Raw genomic sequence first — 21,441 nt, forward strand, 5'->3', positions numbered from 1 at the left:
GAACTTGCAGCTAGACCTAATCAATGGCCACTGAACGAAAGAATGCCTTGGAAAAAGTCAAGGTTTCCATACGTAAAGTATTCATATTCATTCATATTAATTTAAAGAAATTACGTTTATTCTAATAAAGGAACTAGGCAATGCGTAAGCACTAATACTAATACTAATGGTATTTGCAAATATCTAAGCCATATAATAAAAATTCCTGATTAGAACGACTAGACATATTTCCTTCCTACCCTGACTGTAATGAACTACTTTTTATTTAATAAATATTTATTATTATTAATGCAGCTGATTGATAATTGTTAATTGATTAATTGTTTTATTACAAATTTACTTTATCTAAATGAATTAAATTTCGATATTTCTACCATCGACCTGTTAGAATTTGCTTCTACTATAGAAATCTGCACAGCTGAAGAGGTTGGAAAAATGGCTTATAGACACTCTTGAGCCTAATCTAATCCCCCGACTGACACTTTCAAAACCGATTACTCACCCGTTTGTTAGGGATTGGGGTTCCAGGGAGGAGAACTCCTCCTCAACCTCGCCGATTGTGGGCAGCATGTTCGAGTGCCAGAACATGTTGAAGTAGGCCTCCGAGGGACCGGGGCCATTTATCAGCTCCGGAGGTCCCAACTTCTCGCCATCCTCGCATATGTACTCCCGGTTGGAGGCATCCAGATCGTCCTCGTCCTCCTCCCCGCTGCTGGAACTGGAATAGCAGGTGGTGGTATTGGTGTCATCGACGATCTTCATGCATTTGCCAACGACCAACGGAGGTGGCGACTCCCGAGAGAGATCAGCGGCCTCGGCAGCGGCGGCTGCCAAAAGAGCAGTGATACTATTGTGGGTCTTGAGCGAATCACTATCCCTATCTTTATCCTTATCGTTCTCCTGACTGTGCACTAGGTCAAATAAGCTGGGTAGTTTATCTTCGTCCTGGGTTTTGCTCTCGTACGTCTGAATCTTGAAGCGTATCTCTCGATTACTTGTTGGAGATGGAGTTCCCACTGGAGTTGATCGGGGTGTGGGTGGGCTCTGCTTGAACGTCTGCATACTTAATTTGGGTATCTGTTGAGGTGGAGTAGTTGGAAGTGCCTGCAATTTGGGTATTTGGGTTTTCTGAAGCGATTGAACTCGCTCTGGTGGCTTGGGCTTTGGTCCTTTTGGCGATCTTCCACTATTTCCACTGCTACTACTTCCTATTGAACTGACGCTCTCCAATGAGTTTGAGCTCTTGGAGTTCCCATTAAGAAGTACAGGGATAAAGGTCCTCTCTGGTGCCTCTGCCGAGTTCGCTCTTTGCAATGGCGGTCTGGGACTCGACTCCTTAGATTTACTTCTATACAAGTTCAATTTCAGATCCGTTTCGGATTTCTGCTTCTGCAACAGCCGTGGTATATTTGAACTGAGTGGTGTACCATTCAATGTGGGTGATACTGGTTTGGCCACAGTTTTTTGTGGTGTAGGGGTACTGACTATTGGTATACGAGATTTACTTTGTGGTGATTGCTGTTTTGGGGTTGGCAAATGCAACTTGATCTCTCCTTCAGTTTTGGCCCTAGAGTACTTGGCTTTAGGTATTTTTGTAGCACTGATGGGAGACTCCTTGAGTTCGTTTGTTGGTGTTTTGGGAGACTCAGCTTTGTTATTGGTGGGCGTTTTGGGCTCCTCCAATATGGGAACCCGTGGTGGGGTCACCTCAATGGGCAGCTTGGTTGGAGTAGGAATTTTTCGTGGCATGGGTATGATCGATCGTTTCTTTGGCTCCACGGTGGCCAATTGGACTCTGGGTTTCGGTGTCGGTGTCGTTTCCGGACTCCTGAGCTCCACATTTTCGTATACATTGACCTTCTCCGTTTTAAACTCCACATTTTCATAGTTGTTGCCAGGAATAAGCAACTTCGGATGTCCTAGCGGCTGCTCCAAGGGCAGAAACTCCTGCTCGAGAAGCGTAAAAGGTTGCAAAACCTTGGCCAGCTCGTGACCATTGAGACTGCTGTCCGAGGAGTAATTGGAGCCCACGGAAAACTTGTCGATAACAGTGGAAATTGTGCTGGCGGTATCATCCGACTCTGAGCCCGCCTTGATGGATTCGGTTAAAAGATTCAGGTAGTACTCCGCATCCGGTGGTGGTGTCAATGGCTTCTCAATGAGCAACTGAGCCTGGTTCTCTTTGGAGTTTTGTCGTCTTACCAACTTTCTTGGCGGCACTGGTGGCGGAGGCGGTGGTTGGGCATTCAGTGTAATCGAAAGTTGTTCCTGCAGCTGTGGATCCTCTTCGCTGGGAGGCTTCTGTCCGTGACCATTTCGCACCACCAGCTGGATGGCCACATTGTCTTTGAGGCCGCGAACGCAATCGATTCGAGTCAACTCCCGGACATCACGACCATCGATACTGACGATCTCATCACCCTCGCGTAGATTACCCCAGCTGGTGGCCACCTTGGAGGCAGGACTGTCGGCAGCACAGGATTGTATGTACAGTTTTTGGACGAGTTCTGTGCTTCTGGTGCCTCCTTGAAACTTTAGGCCAAAACCGAGACGTTCTCCCGGTAATCTAAACACTGTGACATTTTCTATTTGCTCCTCCATTGTGGGGCTTGAGCCACTACCAACTTCCTTCTCCTGTTGTCGCTGTTGGAGCAACTCCATCTCATTAATTGTCAGCACTGTGATGAACGAGGAGTCCTCCGCCACAGAGCTTTGACGCTTGACTAGCTTCTTAAGGCGATCCTTCGAGTTCGACGTCGGATCGTCAACTTCCACGACCGTTATGTAGTCATCATTTATGGTTGCCGTCTTCGCTGTCGTGCCATTCTCTTTTGGTGTGGAGGCCATTATAGCAGTGTTAAGTTAGAGCCTGTAGCAGAAGAAAAAGAAAATGAAAAGAAATTTAGTTAATAATTAAAGATGTGTATACATAAAACATTATTTGTAAAAATTACTTAAAATTTAACACAAATGGTGGGTTGTTGATCTGGCTTAGTGATCTCGGTTTTTATCTCAACTAAAGCTTTTCATAAATCTCGTTGTTGAAAATGTTGAATTAATCATGGCTTCAAACCAAGCAACGATCGTAGATAATAATTTGGTTAAACACGACTTCTACATGTAGATCTATAATTACAAACTTGAAAATGTAAAATTCATGTAAAAGTACCGAGCACGTAAAATTACATAGCATGTATATTACGGCAATGATTTTCTTGCAACGTTTAGTAAGACGATCTTAAATTAAAATATTTATTTATAGAATAATATAACGCATAATAAGCTTTCAATTACTTAAATTCTATACGAATTTTTAACTTTGTCGGTCTTAACTCAAATTTTAACGGAAATTTTAGGTAAGTAAACCTTAAAAATCCAGGGAAGACACTTTAATCAACATTTTAAAGTGCCCTCCTACCATTATTCTTCCTTTGCTCACTCATCTAACTAATGGGTCTTGGTCCCCGGTTTCATGATATTTCTTTCGGCGTTTTTCTTTCTCTGCCATGTTCCACTGTCAACAGAGTTGGAAAAATTTTTATTTATGCACTTTGTAGCGCCAAAATTCTCCGGCGGCACCTGTCAGTCAACACCCGGGATAGCACAAACAGTTAGGGAGCCCCGTGGCGAGGGGAGCAAACAAAGGAGCGGAATCTGGGTGGGGACTCGCCTGCTGGATGGACACTGGCGGCTGACTGACAGCCGCTGACCATAGACATGCACGCAGAATAATTCTGGAGTTCTAGAGTTTCCCTCAAGTAAACAATATTTCTTCGGATTAGGCCAACCAAGCAATATAACTATTTTTGTTAAACGTCGCTTTGATCGAAAGGTATTTTTAGGTAGATATATTACTTAATCTTTCATTTAATACCTTTATTCACATATATTTACTGTGGTCCTTACAATAACTGCTATTTTTGCATATATCATTCTGCTTGAAATACATTGGTACGATATTGCAAGATGCAGTTGATTCACGTAGACTGGGAGCTCTTCTAACATTCTACGATACCTTTTTCCTTAGTGGATGAGCAAACAAAATGAACAAATGGGGCTGAGCTGAGGAAAGTTGAGATGGGAGTGGAAAAATCAGGAACCGAGGAACTGCGATGGGACGCCAGACGAATGCCAGTCAAAGTCGCTGCTGACTGACACAGTTTGCCATTTTCGAGGAGGAAGCTGTTTGACCAGTACATGAAGGACCGAGGATGACGGGTGAGGGGAAAAACCGGGCAATTGGTAAGTGCTCGCTGTCTAATTGAAGTCAAGTGCGTTACTCTGAGCCACTTCCATCCAACGGATGCCCAATCAAATTCGTTTCGCACCAAAAGCCAAACCAACTTTGACATTATGCAGCACAAATTGTGTGCAATTTTCAGTTGAAAGAGGAATGCGAAAGAAAAAGAGAAAAGAAAAATATATTTCACAGCTTGAAGCAAAAACTGGCTCAATGAGGGCTCCAAACCTCCGGCCCAAACTGTCTGCCACATCGTCTAAAGGTAACAATTTATATAATGAAACTGATTTCAAATTTGTGATGTTCGGTGACGCGGGGAACTGACTTGACTCGTTTGCCATCCCGGTCCATTTCTCGTTCCTGCTCCCGACATTGGTAATTACCGGGCACCGGCCAAAACAACAGTTATAGCCACGAAAAAAAAGTAAGAAAAAAAAAGATAAGTAAGGATGGGCGCAGAAGCCCGAAATAAACAAAACCAACATAAGTGGAAAGCCTTAGGCTTCCGGGTGTAGAAAAAAGAATGCCCTCAGGGAAAATGACTAAGAAAATGCATTAAATTGATTTCGTTTAACTCTACAAAATTGGTATTAAGAACATTTAGCAAACTTGCCTTAAGCCTTTGAAGTATTTTATAAATTCCTTTATTGATTGTTCTATAGTAATCTTTGTTGTAGAGTTATTTTCGGATATTTCAAACTTTCGATTCGATTCTATTTAAACTATGTACAACAGCAAGATAATATACCAGACAACAGACTATTATTATTTTTTAAACATTTTAAAGTCAAACCAATTTGGGGAATGAAACCTATTCTCCTTAAAAAGGGTGTACAACTTCATGTTCATGAACGAGAACGGTAGCGGTAAAAATACAGTAAATTGAAACAAGTTTCAGAACTGACCGACCAGTGTGTCGTGGTTATTGGTCACCTGTCCACCGGGGAAGAGCTCCATCGAATACTTTTCGATTACTCTCCCCCAAAATATGTACCCGTTTGCGGACGAGGGGCTTCTTTTTTCAGGAATGGCGGGGGGCGAAGGGGTTGCTTCATGATTCGGCAACTTTCTTGCAACCTCTGCAACTAGTGGAGAGAAAAACCCGTCGCTAAATCATCTGTTCGGAGCCGCAAAAAAAAAAGCTAAACCAAAACCCACCTGACTGCCTGACTTTGTGTGGGAGTCTGTGGTGCAAGATTTTTGCGGTGGCTTTGAAAATTGTTTGGAATTTTCCCCCCACCGTTTTGCAACACGTTGATTCCTTCTTTTTGTTTTATAAAAAGAAAGTTGACATAAATTGTTTTGTACGGTTTTTTAAATTTTTTTTTGCACATTTGAGGTAGGAAAAAAAAGATTTGCGGTTGCCTTTTTTTGGTGGCGCACAGGAAGGAAACAAGCAAGCTTGAATCGAGTTTTTGGCAAGTTTGTTGTGGGATCTTTTGGTTTTTAGTTTTCTTTTCATTTCTTTTGGTGTTGCATTTTGAAAGTTCGTGAAACAAGTTAATCGCCTCCGTCTTTGTCTTGATTTTATGGTTAGTTCAGATGCGGTTAGTTTCGAGTGGCAAGGGAGTGATAAGTGGGTTGGCAGTTGATTAAGGTATTTGCCGGACTTATATAATGTTAAAGTAATAGTTTGGTGAATAGATTTGATAATTTACTGCCTAGGCCTTGATATTATTGTCTTACGGTAAACATTAAATAAAATTTATTAGGAATGTAAGGTTCATGCCATTTATATGAACCCTTGTAACAAAAAACACAAACTTTTTTATTACGGAATAAGGCTTACTTTTTTCCTATTATTAATTAATCTGCCCTATTTTATAATAAGCTAATACTTTATTTAATTGAGGTTTCTCACACAAGTATGTTTCCATTTAAATAATTTTTCTCATCAGGCTCTAAAGCAAATTATCGCATTAAAAATCTAATTTTAAATTTCTTATCGGCTTACCCCACGCAAGCCAATTGTTATGATATTGCTACTTTCCCTGCCAAGTTCCCATATTAAGCATAATAACCTTTACTTAAAGGCACTTCCCATTTCCCCATGATTCGATTTCATTAACAAATTTGCCCGGTGTGCTTGGAAAAATATGCTTTAAATGCATTTAATTAAAAACATTTATGCAAATTGCAAGCGGTGGCCATTATAACAGCAACAAAAACTGAGTGCAACGTTGAACAATGACGGCAGTGCGGGCATCCCCTCCTTCCCGCTTTTCAGCAGAGTTTCACACCATTTGCTATGCGACTGACCGCAGTTTTCCCGCCCCGTGGGTTTCCCCCCGCTTTTCCTACCCATCCCCTGGCTACTCTTTCTTGCTCATTATCTTCGCTGGGGCAAATTATGGGAAACTAGCGCAACAGTTTTTTTCTTTTGCCCCACCTTCCTCTTTGGAAAAAAGTCAATGCTTATGCTAATTTCTTTTGCTACGGAACTTCCTTTGTCCCCCGATTTCCTACCCGCCACCTCACCCCATTTCGAATGCATTTTAATTGCACTTTTTCCTGCCGCTCTGCAAGAAACTAATAACTGGCAATTTATTAAAATGTTTTGCGGTTTAGCAGCAAAGTGCCGCGTTGATGCAGCGAAAACTCGTGTCTTGTACAATTTTGGACATTTGTTTTTACTCCATAAAAAATTGTAAAAAAAAAGAAAAATATGGAAAGGAAGCGCTAACAAAATGGCAGGAGAACAAGCCATGAAATGGATTTTTGCTATGCCAAATGCGTTAAGCGAGGCGTGAAAATTTCTCTACCCAACTCGCTGGCGATTTATGTGAGAATTATGTTAAATTAGCCAGCGAAGCGTGCGGTGCGACGATTCCCCGTCTCGAAACCCCCTTCATTCCAAGGCAGACTAACAAATCTGATAAATTCATCAAAACCAACAAAAACTCTAAGAAATTTGAAGGCAAACAACTTGGCTTCAAGTGGAGTAAGTAACTAGTTCATTTTCTGGGAAACTTATTTGAAAAGGTGGTTTTAAAGACAATGACATTACCTAATCCAATTAAGATCTTTCGTTTTGTATTAGTTAACTGTAATCGCTTTGATTATATAATGTAACTAAACATACATATCTCATTTGCAACAATATAATAAAGGATCATGGAAACCAAACAATAACAATCTCAACAGAAATATTGCTTGGTTTGCTTGATATTTTAGTCACAATGTCGTTTCAAATCAAACTCATTTCAAAGCGATATTTTTTGAACTTTCAAAAATTGTTAAAGAGAAATATCCTGCATACAGAAGAACTATTAAGAGATGAGCCAAAAGGTAGTGCCCTGCGATGAATCGGATCCGAAGCGAGCATGCAGATCAATCTCAAAGGACGAAGACGTCAGATGTATTTTAGATGGCCTCCTCCTGCAAATGATTCACTTAATAGAAGACCTTGAGCTGCTGCACTCGCAAGTCAACAAGGAGTCATGTAGAGCTCAGTTAGTCCTGGCTAGAGTTAGACTGCACCAGGGTTTTCATCGAATCCCAGCAGAGGCCCAATTGCCAAGGGGACGACCCTACAAGGCTCTTACTCGCGTCGTAGAGAAAGATAACTACTGTGGAAAGGTTTTCAAGATCATCCGACTTCCTGTTAACGCGATTCTAGGATATCTACTACCCGTAAAGAATATATTTGGCTGTTTGGTGTCAGACAATTTGCGAATCGCGAATCGGCATTGTGATAACTGTCTGGATCTTGTAGTTGAATGTGCGAATGTCCAAAGAAAACTTCAATTGACTATCATATCTATAGAGAATCTGCGAAACCTTCTTAATCAAACCGCAATGTCCTCAGATGCCAAATGATAAATTAAAAGTAATGATTAAAAAAACCAACAAAACTGGCTTTTCATAAAAATATATCCTTATTGTCAGTTTTTTCTTTCCCCTTTTACTTTGGATACAAGAACATAAAATTGTAGTATGCCAGGCATTGCCTACCAAAGAATTAGTTATATCTTACCACTTCTTTCCCCTACCACAAATAATTTAAACCTGAAATGGTAAGTCTCACATAAAGGTTGATCTATGTAAATTAGCTAAGCAGTGTCATTTTCATGAATATTAGTACACAACTCTTTCCTGATGGCACGTTTTTAATTAAGATAAATTGCGCTGTTCCCTGAACTCCACACATACATATTTCCCCCTGCCTCGCCCGTCGAGTTTCTTCTCGATAACCCTTGCAATGCCTGGCATCAATTATAGTCTAGTTAAAAATAAAATCAAATGCCAGAGCAGCCAGCATTGACAAGATTGTCGATTCGGTGGCTAGCCTGCCACCGCCGCCCCTTCTGGGTGCCCCGCCCCCTTTTTGTTTCGAAGTCGTGGCGGCGGCAATTATGCGGCATTTTCTTTGGCCCCTAGCCACAAACGAGTTTCTTTCCGCGGAGAGATATCTTTGTTTTGCCGTATTTCTGCGACATGCAGCGGCAACTACAACAAAATACCAGAAATAACTTGAAAATCCATTAAACAACTGTCGGCCACAAGTCGGCCTGCCCGGCCAAAAGGGATAAAGATAAAGGTTTTGTCAACTCCGCGATTCGCAGGACGGTTGTGGAGCCTTGACAAGTGATAACAATGTGTCAGGCGATGTCGACGGAAAACGTCCTTGGCTTCGATTCGATTTTCGCCCAGCAAACTTCAACTTCAACTCCGAGTTCGAGTTTTATTGATTTTCTGCAAGTAGTCGCGGGGCAAAAAGTGAAAGGCCACTGCTAGGGTTTCCATAACCTGTTTCCACAAAATATTTGTACAATTTTTATTTCTTTTGCATTAAGAAAGTAAAACCAGATGTCGATTGAGGGAGTTGCGTGGGTCACACGCAGTCCAATTCCCCAAACGAAATAAATAAGCCCGACCCCACGATCGAGAAAGAGAACTGGATTTTTATGTGACCGTGGGTTGCTGCTGAAACGCAAAAAGTTACTCCACTTCCGATGGGAAAATATATATATTTAATCAATCGAAATCATTAATTCCTTTATTCAAGTTATAAAGGAAAGTTATTGTGTAGTTGCATAACAAATTAATAAAGAACTATCTTGAAGTTCAAAGTCAGCCCTCCCAAATACTTCTAGGAAAATATGCATTTTAAAAAAGAAATTAAATATTAACTTTAATTAGGCTTCAATTACAAATCATATTTAGGGTTAGTCAAATAAATAATCTTTCTAGGATTTATTATTATTTTAAACGGACTAGTTTATGCAGTAGCAAGAGTCTCTTGTATTAACTGCTATCCATTCCAAATAACGAGACACTCGAGTATAGACACCAGGAGCATCTGGCTTGGCACATCCGTAGCCAAAGGACACAACTCCAGCCAATCGGAAAATGCGATCCCTGACGATCAAGGGACCACCGCTATCGCCCTGGAAATGTGGTTCATATAGAGTGGTCATTTGTAACCTTTAAAGAACGTTTCAAGTAGCTCCAAACCCACCTGACAAGCATCCCGCCCTCCGGTTTTCACATAACCGGCACACATCATGGTGTCCACGATCATCGACCTGTACGAAGTGGCACGGCACTGGGCATTGGTGATGATGGGCACCACCACCTCCTGCAGGACACTGGAGGTGGAGCCACCCTCCTGACTCAAGCCCCATCCCGCCACGATGGCCTTCTGGAAGTCGAAGTTCTGTAGCCAGTTGCTGGGCAAACAGGCTGGGCGCATGGTGTCCACCAGCGGAATGGGATAATCCAATCGCAGAAGGGCTATGTCATGGACCAGGCTCACCGGATCGTAGCCCACGTGGGCATGGGCGAAGGCCACCGACCGGGTGACTCCCAGGTGGGTGGAGCTCCTGTCCAGCTGCAATAGTCTAACGGACACGCCCCTCATGTCCATGTCGTGGACACAGTGGGCGGCAGTCAGGACATAGCGATCGTTGATCAAAGTTCCGCCGCAGAACAGGAAGGTACCGCGGATGATCTGCGCTATCCACGGATATTTATTCGTCCGCACTTGGGTGCCGCCCACAATGCGATTCACATTCGGAACGCCGCAGGCTGCAAGAGGATTGAAATTTGGATTCGATGTGGTAGTGTTGGTGGTCTTTGGTGGCAGACTCTCTCAGCCAGGGAGTGAAAACATAGGACGACCGGAAGTTAAGCAACCATAATAGTTGAAATCGAAAATGTTTGGATTCGTTAGTTAAGCGATAGTAACGAATTCACAAAAATATGAGATAGCATTACAAAAGTTTTGTGCGCCATTTAATTTTAATTAACTTTCAATTAATTTTTTATAATTAATTTTATTTATTTTTTAAATTAGCAATTTTCTATTTTATAAGAAAAGTGATGATATTGTATTAAAATTTGTCTGCAATATTTTTTTTTAGTATTGGCACTTATTTAACTGTAATTTAATGACACTTTTGGCTGTTTATAAATGCTTAACCGTATGGCAACTGTTTCATTGATTTGGACTATATGATTACACAAAAGCGTAAAGAAATAAAGTCGTTTTACTATGCTCACAGCACGTTTCACAAACACGTTTGGATGCATTGCGTTTCCCGATAGGCGTACAATAACCGATTCAAATTCCCAATTATTAGCCGGAGATTAGCCGGGATCGTTTCATTCCCTGGCTGGTTTCGATTGGCACTACAATTTCCCCAACTCACTGCAGCTGGCACAGCGATTAACGCGAAACGCCTTGGCACCACCGCCTTCGAGGGGAAATATTGGGGAGGCTGACGAGGATGAGGATGTCGATCCGAGGGAGGAGGCTGGATCCGAGGGAGTTTCACTGGCCACGCCCAAGACATTCGATAAGATTTGCTGCTTATGGCCCTCAATCAGATCATCAATGAAGTCCGATTGAACTCCGGGCGGTGGGCCGGTACTGGAAGTCGCAGATCCATTGACTGGCAGAGGTGGCAAACGCGCTGGCTTCGGATAGAAATAACCGCGGGAAGGTGGCATATAATTATAGACGGCCCAGCTTCGATCGCAGATCGAAATAAGAGCAAGAAGGAGTAGAACAACTGGCGGATTGAGTTTCATATTCCCGGCGAACCGACCGAATCGCTTAGCAAACACAAACTGATGGGCTGCCCTAGCCATTTAACGGTTCTTATAGCACAGCTCAACAGATCCATCTTAATATTCAAATACTTAAAAGTATATGCGAAAAACATTAACAACTTAATGAAGCTCTTAGGCTGTCCATCAAACTATTTTATCAGCAAAATTTCTTTGCATATTCCAAATCTTCAATCGAAAGCCCTTTATCATCACTCGACCTAGTTCCACAAAGTAGATCCGAACCCATTTGTCAATAAATCTGGCAAATATAATTTTAGCATTTTACCACCGCAGAACTTTGATGTCTTCGAAGCGATTCCGTGTTTTGTCTTTATCAAAATTTTATGTTAATAGTCAGATCCGCTTTCTTTTTGTCCGAAATATAAAAAAATCCCGCAGCTTTGGGTTATAAATCTAATTTCTGGATTGATATCGCCTGAGAGATTTATAACCTTGGTTCTAGTTTCGCAAATAAAACATTTTTTGTTTTAGAGAAATTGCCAATCGGGTTTTACATTTGCGCGACCCAGAAAGGAGTACAATTAAATTCGAGTCCAACTAAAGGTTGATGAGAACATTAAAGGTTAAACCGCATGTGTGGTGTAAAAATCTTTTTCTGATCGCTTCGTAATTACAAGTCATCAAAGAGTGCTGACCACATTTGCTTGTGGGGTTAATAAAGGTTAATTCTGTGTGCTGAAACGGTGTATACCATGTGAAAAGAACTTAATAGCTGTGTGTAAAACCTATTAATTGGCTACTTTTACTCGTGCTGTAAGGTGAAATTTCCTATCCGAAACGAATAAACCTATTTTCTTTTCAACCAACATCACAACGGAAGTGTTCGTGAACGCCCATAAATCAAAAAATGTTCGACAAGCCCGAAAAAGATTTCCTCAAATGAAAGTAAATCGACTTCCCCAAATCAAAAGCCTAACAAGAGGTCCATAAAATCGTTCGTCCCACAACGCGATATATTCTTAATCCGTTCGCGGGGAAAATAGAAAGTAAAAAGAACTCTCAAGTAAATTGGGTCAAACTAATGAAGATGCCGATAAAGATGCGTATAATCGAAAACTGAGCCGGAGGACTGGAAATACTTGTAAATGGGTTGATGTTTATAATCTGTCCGCTTGTTGAACCAACAGCCAACTCAAACACCCGATCTCTGATCGCCAACAACAAAAATGACACAAGGTGTACAGACTTCGACATCGACTTCGGATCTGACCTCCGGAGAAAGAGCTTCCAAGTATTTGGGTCAGACGAAGAAGTGAGGCGTTAGCTTGGAGGCATTGAATAGATGATGACACCAAAGCCAAAGCCACAGACTCACGCACACAACGCCAGAAAGAAAGTCTCTTTAATTTATTTATTTATATGCAGGCCGCTAGAATCAATGAGAAGAAAGTTCTGCCATGCCACTCCAGCATCCCAGAAGAAACGAGTTTCTCTCTCTTTGGATCTGTCCAACTCTCTTCCACTCAGAACGAAGCCCGACTTTGAGCCGCATCTTATAGCATTCATTCATTCATTGAGTGAAGTTTATTTGGTAAAAGTATAATATCCGTCTGGTTATAGACAATAGGCATACCGAAATTCAAGCAATGGCAGTACATTGGATCGTAAACATTAATACCACATTAGCCAATAAAACTTAGCAATTTATGGTGTTAACTTGGCCGTTAAAATGTTAAAGTTAATAGACAGGCAATCAACATGGCGAAGTACGTCATATTATTTTATGCGAAATAACACTATTTTAAGGCCAGACTAAATTTTTTTCATCTTTACGTTGCAAATGCAAATCTAAATGACTTTTAAATGCTTGTGTAATCTATTATTACTAGATCAAAGGGTATTAAAGCTTCGGATTTTTGCAAAACTTGACTGATCCTCTCTTTTATTATTCTGGTACGAGCCAACTAAAGATCTGCGGCTGGCTATTTATGGCCAAGAGCTGTTTACCGCGTTGCAGTTGTTGGTCAAACGTTCCACTTGCATTAAACTGGGTCATTTGCAGCAGTCGAGAAAATGCAACAAGCCAAGAGAGTTGAATTAGAGTCTATATAGGCAGAACCACCTCATGTGTAGCTTTCTTAAAACGTTCTTTAAACCTGGCCAAAAATAAATTAAAACTCATTTAGTTAGTGCAAAGCCAGAAAGGCGCTCTTTAAATGCGTTGTGGCTTTTGTGTGTTGCATGTTTGGCATGTGCCTGTCGTACAAATTTGTTAGCAATTATCGCATTTTTTTCAGTTGGTTTGTGGTTATTGTATTTTGTTAGTTAGCCAGCTATTTGTTGCTTTATTTTAATGATTGTCACCTGAGCCTTGAGCAACTTTCTCAGGCTTTATTAAGTTTCACCCGTGGACAGCTCTACGATTTTGCTTATGACTTTTCGGAATCGCTTTTGGAATTGTTTGCCATCTGCGGATTTTCTGAGCATCGTGCATTGAATTTAATTGAATTGTAAGTGAAGGTATGATAAATGATTATAGCGAACAATTTTAATGCGTTTTTAATATGCATTTTTTCTGGCTATTGTGGAACAAGTTGTAAAGTTTCTCTAGATATTTCCTATATATTTAAATTTTACTTAAAACACACAGTTTAAAAATAAATGCTTTTCTCAGTATATCCTTGAATCAAGTTTCTTGCATAAGTATTTTGTTTTTATTATTATCTTTTTTTTTGTATATTCACTTAAAATTATTTAGCCTAGTATTTATAAAAACTTAACAAATGCCCAAAGCACCGTATTTATTTCTCATCGAAAGACGTGTAATTTTCCAAAAATACCATAAACAAGTTTTTTGCTCAAGTCTTTTGTTTTCTCAAGGCGCTGTGTTCGTTTTCAACGTGACTCAAAATAAATCATATAATATAAGAGTAGGATAGGAAAAAATCAAATATCATTGTGGGCCACCTTCAACTTCGTTTGACATTTGAAAGTAACCGACAGCAAACGGCATAGAAATATGCAAAAACGAGTTTGCAAAAATGAACGCAAGTCGACAAAGTCACTCTCAATTTTCACGAGCTCTTCATTTGTTTATGGAAAGCCACGCAGCCACTCAGTGCTCAATTTAAATCAAATATAAAGTAAATAGCGAACAAGAAATCCAAAATTAAAATTCAAACTGGTTAAGGCTGTTGACTTCATCAGACGGGGGCTCCATTTACGGGCCACAAAAAGTCGTTACTCGTATTACCCGCCACCGTCCAACGCCTTTTGTGGGTTCTACAAAAGCGGTCAAAACCCCCCCAGCCCCCAAAAGTCCCCATCCTTCTGGTGGGTGTTTTGTGTATGTGCCACGCAATTGTGCGGTGAGGTAATTAATAAGCCAACAACAAGCCAATTGAAACCGAACGTTGCGTCTTGTTGCACCTTTACAGCCTTCTTCTCATAGCGAGTGTCGAACTCGGGCCGGGCATACTAAGTAGCCGCCGATAGTTGGCTCACTTGGCTCGGTTTGCCACGGCTTGGCTTGGTTCAGTTCGGCTTTATTACATTACTGACCATACCCAAGATGAGTTTCGGTTAACTGTCGTAGGGCTTCAGTGTTTCTGAGCTTTGCGCAAGTGCAGTGCCACCGAATCAAACACAAAAGTCAATGAAAAACAAGCCAAATTGTGCAAATTGCAGGAATCGTGTTTCAGCAATGAAAGGGGTTTGTTGGTGTGCTAGTAAGGGCCTTTAATAAGTACACCAAAAATTCTCTAAAAATGTTCTTCGAATTCCATTGAGATCATCCCAGAACCACAAAACATTCCATTCCAATCCACTTAGTACTCGGTGTGTGCTTGCAATCCGAACACACACTTCAAGGGGTTTGGAGTTTGCAGATTGGCGAGGCCATAGCTTAGAGACCAGACTCGATAGCAGACCCCATACCTATGCAATATTTCAGAAACGGCAACTGCAACTTCAGGTTGTCTAACAATTTTAACCCAGTTTTGTTTATATCTTTTTTTCGTTTCGTTTTCTTGCTTTCCACATTCTTGTAGGAGCCATAAACAAGTTTTTTTCTTGGCCCGAGCCGATGAAAAAATGGCTGAAACATAGAAACAGAAACGAAACAGAGTTTGGTGCGCAAATTGCAAATAGCGACTAGCAGGCAACAAATTGAAATTGAAGCTAATGAAAAGGCCAAGTGGCGTGGAAGAAGAAGAGGAAGCAATTGCCACATTGATCAAGTTACAAATCGGCCCTCTGCGAAAGAGGATGTGTGTGTGTGGTCAAGCATTACGGTTGGGAAATGGGGGTCAATAGGGATTTACGGTTAGACATGCGAGGCGGCTAAGTAGGTGCGGAAATTGCCGGCCATTGGTAATGAGACCACTGGACGATTAACCATCGTCTTCTGATGACTCGGTATCGTATGGCGCGGCGCATTCTATTCTCGTGTGGATGATGCTCCATCGATGGTCAAGAGTGGGTCAGCAAGTGGATGGGCCTGCTGCAAATGGGGACGAGGTTTGTCACGTTGGTTACAGTTATTGGAAGCGGTTCACTTTCCGGACATTCAAGCCGCTAGCTTCACAAAGTGTTATCAATTATACTGCAATTTGTTCGGGAATGCACAAGAATGTCGAACAGAGAATAGAAAAATGAGCAGTGAAAAATGCAGAATAAAGTTCAAAACATAAAAATTAATGCAAAAAAATTATATTTAAGCAGACAGATTTTATTCCATCAGCTTTGAATTAATTGAAAATATTTTGATTTGAATAGACTCATAATAGAGCATTAATAATGCTCTATAATGCTTAATTATTTTCGGCAAATAATTATATTAATATTAATATCATGATAGATCATTCAAACTCGATTTAACACAAAACTGACTCATGATAACTGGTTCCAATTCCACACCCACATTCCATAAAACCAAGTGACATAATATACAGAAATTCAGAAAGCAGGCGAAATAAAACCCAAAAATAACCCATATTAGCGAGTTTTATGATTTTCCAACCATTACTTTTTGGCCATTTCAGGCCAACGTTAAATAAAAGCCATTCACAAAAAACTGGTCAACTAAATACCGCTCTATCACACGTCTTTGACTTTGGTAAGAAGTGCGTCGCAAGGGGGGCTAACTTTTGTTAATGCCTTGGTGTAAAATATATTTGAAGCGACCATCCAAAAGTTCAGTGACCTTCGTTCCGGCTACTTGGACAGTTTTCTGCCGCCTCGCGTCTGATTGTTCTACACTTGTTGTTCAGTAGTTTCGGCTTAGTTTTTTCCTCTCCGGCGGCTATTTACACGGTGTCAACTCACTCCAAAGTCACACATTTTACCAAGTCATGATCTGGAGGTACTAAGTGCACTGAGAGAAATAACAGATATGTGTGTTCCATTTAAAGTTTAGTTCAATAAACATGTACCAAAAAAGGGGTATGCAATGTGATAAGGAAAACATTCAAAGAACCTAAATATATTTTAAAATGTTTAATAATTGTAATTGCAATAACTGTGATAGGAAGGATATGATTACCCAAATTTTACTTTTAAGAAACTTGTTTAACTCATGAATATCAGGCCTTATTTTTTTCAAATTTTGTTTAAAAACATCATTTATTTTTCTCAGTGTAATGCTAAGAGAACTCCAAAACAGAATTGTTAAGAAATTGTAGGCATGTGCTTTACGGATGAGGATCCCGTAATGACGTATTATATTAACTTGGCTGTGCACCTGCCAGCTGACTAACTGTTTCGCGGCTCGTGGTCTCGTTTATTTGAATGCCCTTCTGCGTAATTTTCACACATAAAAGACTCGTAAAAATGTTTCATAAACATTAAAAATTTAAATTTATGATCTCCTTTCATTCGTTCTTTTCGCTATGACTTCGTTTAGGTGAAATGCTTAACGGTTCCGCATCTTTGCTCTGGGGCAAAAATCTTAGAGAAAGAAACCCAAAAGAACATCGAACGGTATTGATAGATTTTAGAATTCTTTGCTCTAGGCTGGAACTAAAGATCTGCCCTAATGGCATATTAATTGACCAACAATTTTGTGAACTTTATATGGCTAATAATGTGCCTGAGTCTGCCGGTTTCATCAGATGTTGATAGATGTGTTTATTGATGGCCGTTGACACAATTAACGATACTTAATAATAACCTTGAATATGGTGATGGCATTTAGCAATATTTTTTATTTTTGGCCGTAATTAAGATTTCAGATGAACCTAAGGCCAATTCAGCTTGATAGATTTTAATTAAATAAAACTTGAATTATAGCTAAATGGAAAACAATTTGCATTGCAATATACTTGTAGAAAGTTTAGCAAGGCGTCTTATTTTGTTTTTCTACCTGCTTTGAGCAAAACCTTATCAACAACCTCAGCTCACGTCCATCTTTCCATCTTCATCGCCAGCAATAAATCTGCCTACGTTTTGCAAATAGCCAGCTTAAGACTTAACTAATTGCCTGCCATACTTCATTTATTGTTGTAAAATATCTTGTCCGAAAAACGAAGCAATTACAAATTATACGATCAAGAGCGGTACGACGGGGCGTTCGTTCCACTTGAGAAGTGTTGAGCTCCAATTAGCGGCAGACAATTGGCAATAAGCCGGCTACTCGCAGATTTTATATATTTTATTTTTGCCAAAACATCAACAATGGCAACCTTGACATTGGGAACCAACTGGTGGGGGGAAAAGATGCGCAGCGACTTGGAAAGTTAACAACAATGGCAAAGGCTCGCGGAATGTTGAATGAACTAAACCGAAACGGTTAAACAGATTAAATATTTGAACGTGCCCGTATTGCATGCCAAAATATGCAAAGCAAAAAGATATCACAACTGTAAATAAACAAATCGAAAAGCCGAGCTGTGAAAAGTGAATCATCGAACAAGTTTCAGGTTGAGAATATCTTTTAGATCCGAGATGAGCTCACTGCCCAGGGCGATGAATGCCGTTAATAGACATCGCAAACGAGTTAGCAAATGGATATGCAAAAATAAATAAAAACTAAAACGGGCATAGATTAAAATCAATTTGATCTTACCTTTTTCGTTGTACGATGAGAGGATTCAGTTTGTTCGTTTGATTTTTGGGCACTTGCACTTGATGGCAGATAAAAACATTTGCAGGTTTTTGCAAAATCACTTATTTATATTTATTTTGAATTTGCTGGCATATTTCACTTTAGTTTAATTAGTTTATCGCACTGAAAATCAGGTGGAACTTCTGGTTAGAGTTTTGAAAGCTTTCCCTTTACCCACTCCCACTGCGATCAATAAAATTATATTTTTCATCGCTCCTGCGGTTTCACTTCGGGCTAGATGGAAAAGCATTTACCCATCTTGAGGTCTTCTTTTTTACATTTGGCTTTTCCAACCAGTCATAAGTCAGGCCAAGACTTTCAATTAAGCGGCTTAAAGACAAACAACGGCAAACGAAAATCGTGTATGTCGGTGGGTAATAGAGAAAAGATGCTTATGAGCCGTATGTAAAGAGTATCTATGTATCTTTCCGTCTTCTTTCTCTTTGGTAAAAGTGTAAAAATTACGCTACGACTTGCGCTTTCACAAAACTAACAAAAAAGCGAAGCAGAGATTTTTTCTTCTTTCCGTAGTTGATTTATGCATTGCGTTTGCGATGAGGATGAAAAGATACGTAGATACATTGCTTGGAAAACATCCACACACGACTCGAACGGCAGGGCGACTGGCTGATTTCGGGTACTCCTATACCTTAAGTTCCGGGTTGAATGCGCAAAAAAAACTGACTAGGGTTTTGCATTTTTTATTTTTACTGATGCTTAAATTTAAATTGCCGTTCGATTTAAAATAAATTAAAGCACACGCACAGTTGCGCAGCAACAATGGAAAACCAATGTGTGTGAAAGTACAAGAAGCAACGTGGAAAACATCGCCCATTTGGAAACGGAAAATTGTCAACGCACATTGAACTTGACAGACGAAAGAGAGCGCCTATCTAGCGGCATAGAGAAAGAGAAAGATGGGTAGAGTGTGCGGCACATGCCTCAATTTACAGTTAAGCGCGGCAGACATCCACAAGATGCAAAACTCCAAAGATACTTTCGGCCAGCGGAATGCGAATCGCGGACGGCAAACTGCGAATTGCACTTGCCGCGGCAACTTTTTCATCCGAACACGAAAAAACCACGATCTGCACGCAGAAAAAGTTGTGATAGGATTTTAGAGCGAGAAAGGTACAATAACAAAAAAAGGGTTTTTGGATTGCAATCTAAATAAAATGTTTACCATTCTTAAATTTCTAGAACAGTTTAAGTTTTAAATGTTGCTCAAATTCTATATTATTGTAAATTTCATATCTCAAATTTTTCATTTCGGAATGACTTTCTAGCAAGCAATTTCTTGCAGTGCCACAACAAAAAGTGAAGGGGCCCCAAAGCAAACGTCACCGAATCCCTTCCCCTACCCTTCTTTCCCCTTACGACCGATCCTTCCTCGAGTATCTATGTGTGTGCCTCAAAAGATCAGAGTGTGTTTGTGGCGTCTCGTTTGTTGATGCGGTGGCTAATGGCTGCATATATATTCGTAAGCAAAAAAATAAAGAAATATATGGACAAGGCCTGTCTAGTCATAGCGGTACTTTGAGTGGGCCCCCAAACTGGGGGGAAAAAGGGGGAGGATTGGGGTAGCTAATGACTTGGCGCCCAACTGAAGGAAGTTGCCAATTTTTGTTGCTGGTTAACTAGTCGCAACTGGTGTTGATTAGTTTTTCTTTGAATTTCTTTAGGACTCACTTCGTTTTTAATGGGTAATAAAATTCCGTGAATTGTTTAAAGAACCACTAACAGTCAGACTTATTATGAATTATTAGAAGACTCGGAACCTAATTAATTAAATATAAAATCTTCCTAATGTACATAGGTTTATTAAGAAAATAGCAATTAAGATGACCAGTTCAGATTTTACATGTTATTTACTGCTTATAGAAATGAGATAATCTTATGAGATCACTTGAAATGCAATATGCAATAAGCAATTCTTTACGTTGATCGAAGGTGTTTTTAATACCATTTACATTATTTCAGCAAGCAGCATTTGTAATGTTTCATTTATTTTATGCAATGAGAGCAGCATTTGTAATGTTTTATTTATTTTATGCAATGAGATGTGTATTATAAATTTATGCGATCACCTTAAGAACATTTTAATCTAGACTTTGGCAGGATGACCTGTATTTTAAAATATTTTTAAAAAGTTAACGATATTTTCTTTAGATAGAGATATTATTTTTTTCTTTTGTATGTACATATTACATATGTACATATTATGTATTATATTAAAAACTGAAATCATATTTCCCTCAAGTTCATATCTCATTTGTTATCACTGTTCGATTCTCCTAAATCAAACTTTCTTTTCCGCTTGTAAAAACATGACCAGTCAGTCTCTTGATTACTTTTCGATTTATGCTTCCTCCTCTCAGACTAAACCCAAATCGATCAGTTTATCGCATCCACTCTCAAGCTTTCAAAACTTATCCACAATCAATTTACTCAAACACTTTGCCGTAATCTCTATTTCAGATCCAGCTCCAGTTAGCGGACCGTTACACAAAAGCACTAACACAAAACACTTGGGCAGAGCAGCTCTCCTTACGTTTAACTTTAATTACTCAATTATTTGCGTGATTTTGTTGTTTTTCACTTCTTAAGTTGGAAATTAGCCGCGAAGTACGCAGACCCAAAACGTTGGCCAACTGATTAGAGCGAGCGAGAGGCAGCGAGGGGCACAACAACGATCATATCGGATCGGATCTCGGATCGAATGGGATACAACTATATATCGGACTACTACAGCGCGCGTGTGCGAACGCGCTACGAACCAAACTCAAACTGACGAGCGAACTCCACTCCACAGAAATCCACGAGCGAGCAAACACAGTAAATGCAAAAGCACAAGCAAAAGCAAAGACGGAGGCAAAGGAAAAGAAAGAAGAGCAAAGACAATCGAAACCCAGACTCAAAGCTTTGTGAAAGAATCCGTTAAAGTTTTGTTGGTATTAGCAACAAAAAACTAGCGAAAAGGTTTAATTAATCCTTGAACTTAATAATAACTTTTATAATATAATTAATATAATATTCTTAAAATAAGTAAATTTTGCTCGTTTTGTAACATAGTCGAAACACA

At 40.0% G+C, this 21,441-nt stretch overlaps 3 protein-coding genes across 3 annotated transcripts in view; 1 reads left to right on the forward strand and 2 right to left on the reverse strand.

Annotated features, from left to right (window-relative positions):
* LOC6738036 overlaps positions 1-18,471 on the reverse strand; it is a 111,384-nt gene extending 92,913 nt beyond the window's left edge. The window contains exons 1-2 of the mRNA XM_016169560.3: positions 18,321-18,471; positions 503-2,869 (exon numbers count right to left, since the gene is read on the reverse strand). Coding sequence (XP_016031855.1) covers positions 503-2,847 — 2,345 coding nt within the window. The 5' untranslated portion in view covers positions 2,848-2,869; positions 18,321-18,471. The remainder of the gene's footprint in view (positions 1-502; positions 2,870-18,320) is intronic.
* On the forward strand, positions 7,400-8,089 carry LOC6738038. Its single transcript, XM_002084817.4, has one exon. The coding sequence runs from the start codon at positions 7,517-7,519 to the stop codon at positions 8,057-8,059; it is 543 nt and encodes a 180-aa protein (XP_002084853.1). The 5' UTR covers positions 7,400-7,516; the 3' UTR covers positions 8,060-8,089.
* LOC6738039 (trypsin-1) lies at positions 9,402-12,262 on the reverse strand. The gene is made up of 3 exons (XM_002084818.4): positions 10,894-12,262; positions 9,702-10,270; positions 9,402-9,630 (listed from the first exon to the last, which is right to left on the reverse strand). Exons 1-3 carry the CDS (start codon positions 11,333-11,335, stop codon positions 9,457-9,459), a joined length of 1,185 nt encoding a protein of 394 aa, XP_002084854.1. The 5' UTR covers positions 11,336-12,262; the 3' UTR covers positions 9,402-9,456.
* Positions 18,472-21,441: the final 2,970 nt, after the last annotated feature.

This window comes from Drosophila simulans, chromosome 3L (assembly GCF_016746395.2).
Source record: "Drosophila simulans strain w501 chromosome 3L, Prin_Dsim_3.1, whole genome shotgun sequence".
NCBI classification, from domain to species: domain Eukaryota; kingdom Metazoa; phylum Arthropoda; class Insecta; order Diptera; family Drosophilidae; genus Drosophila; species Drosophila simulans.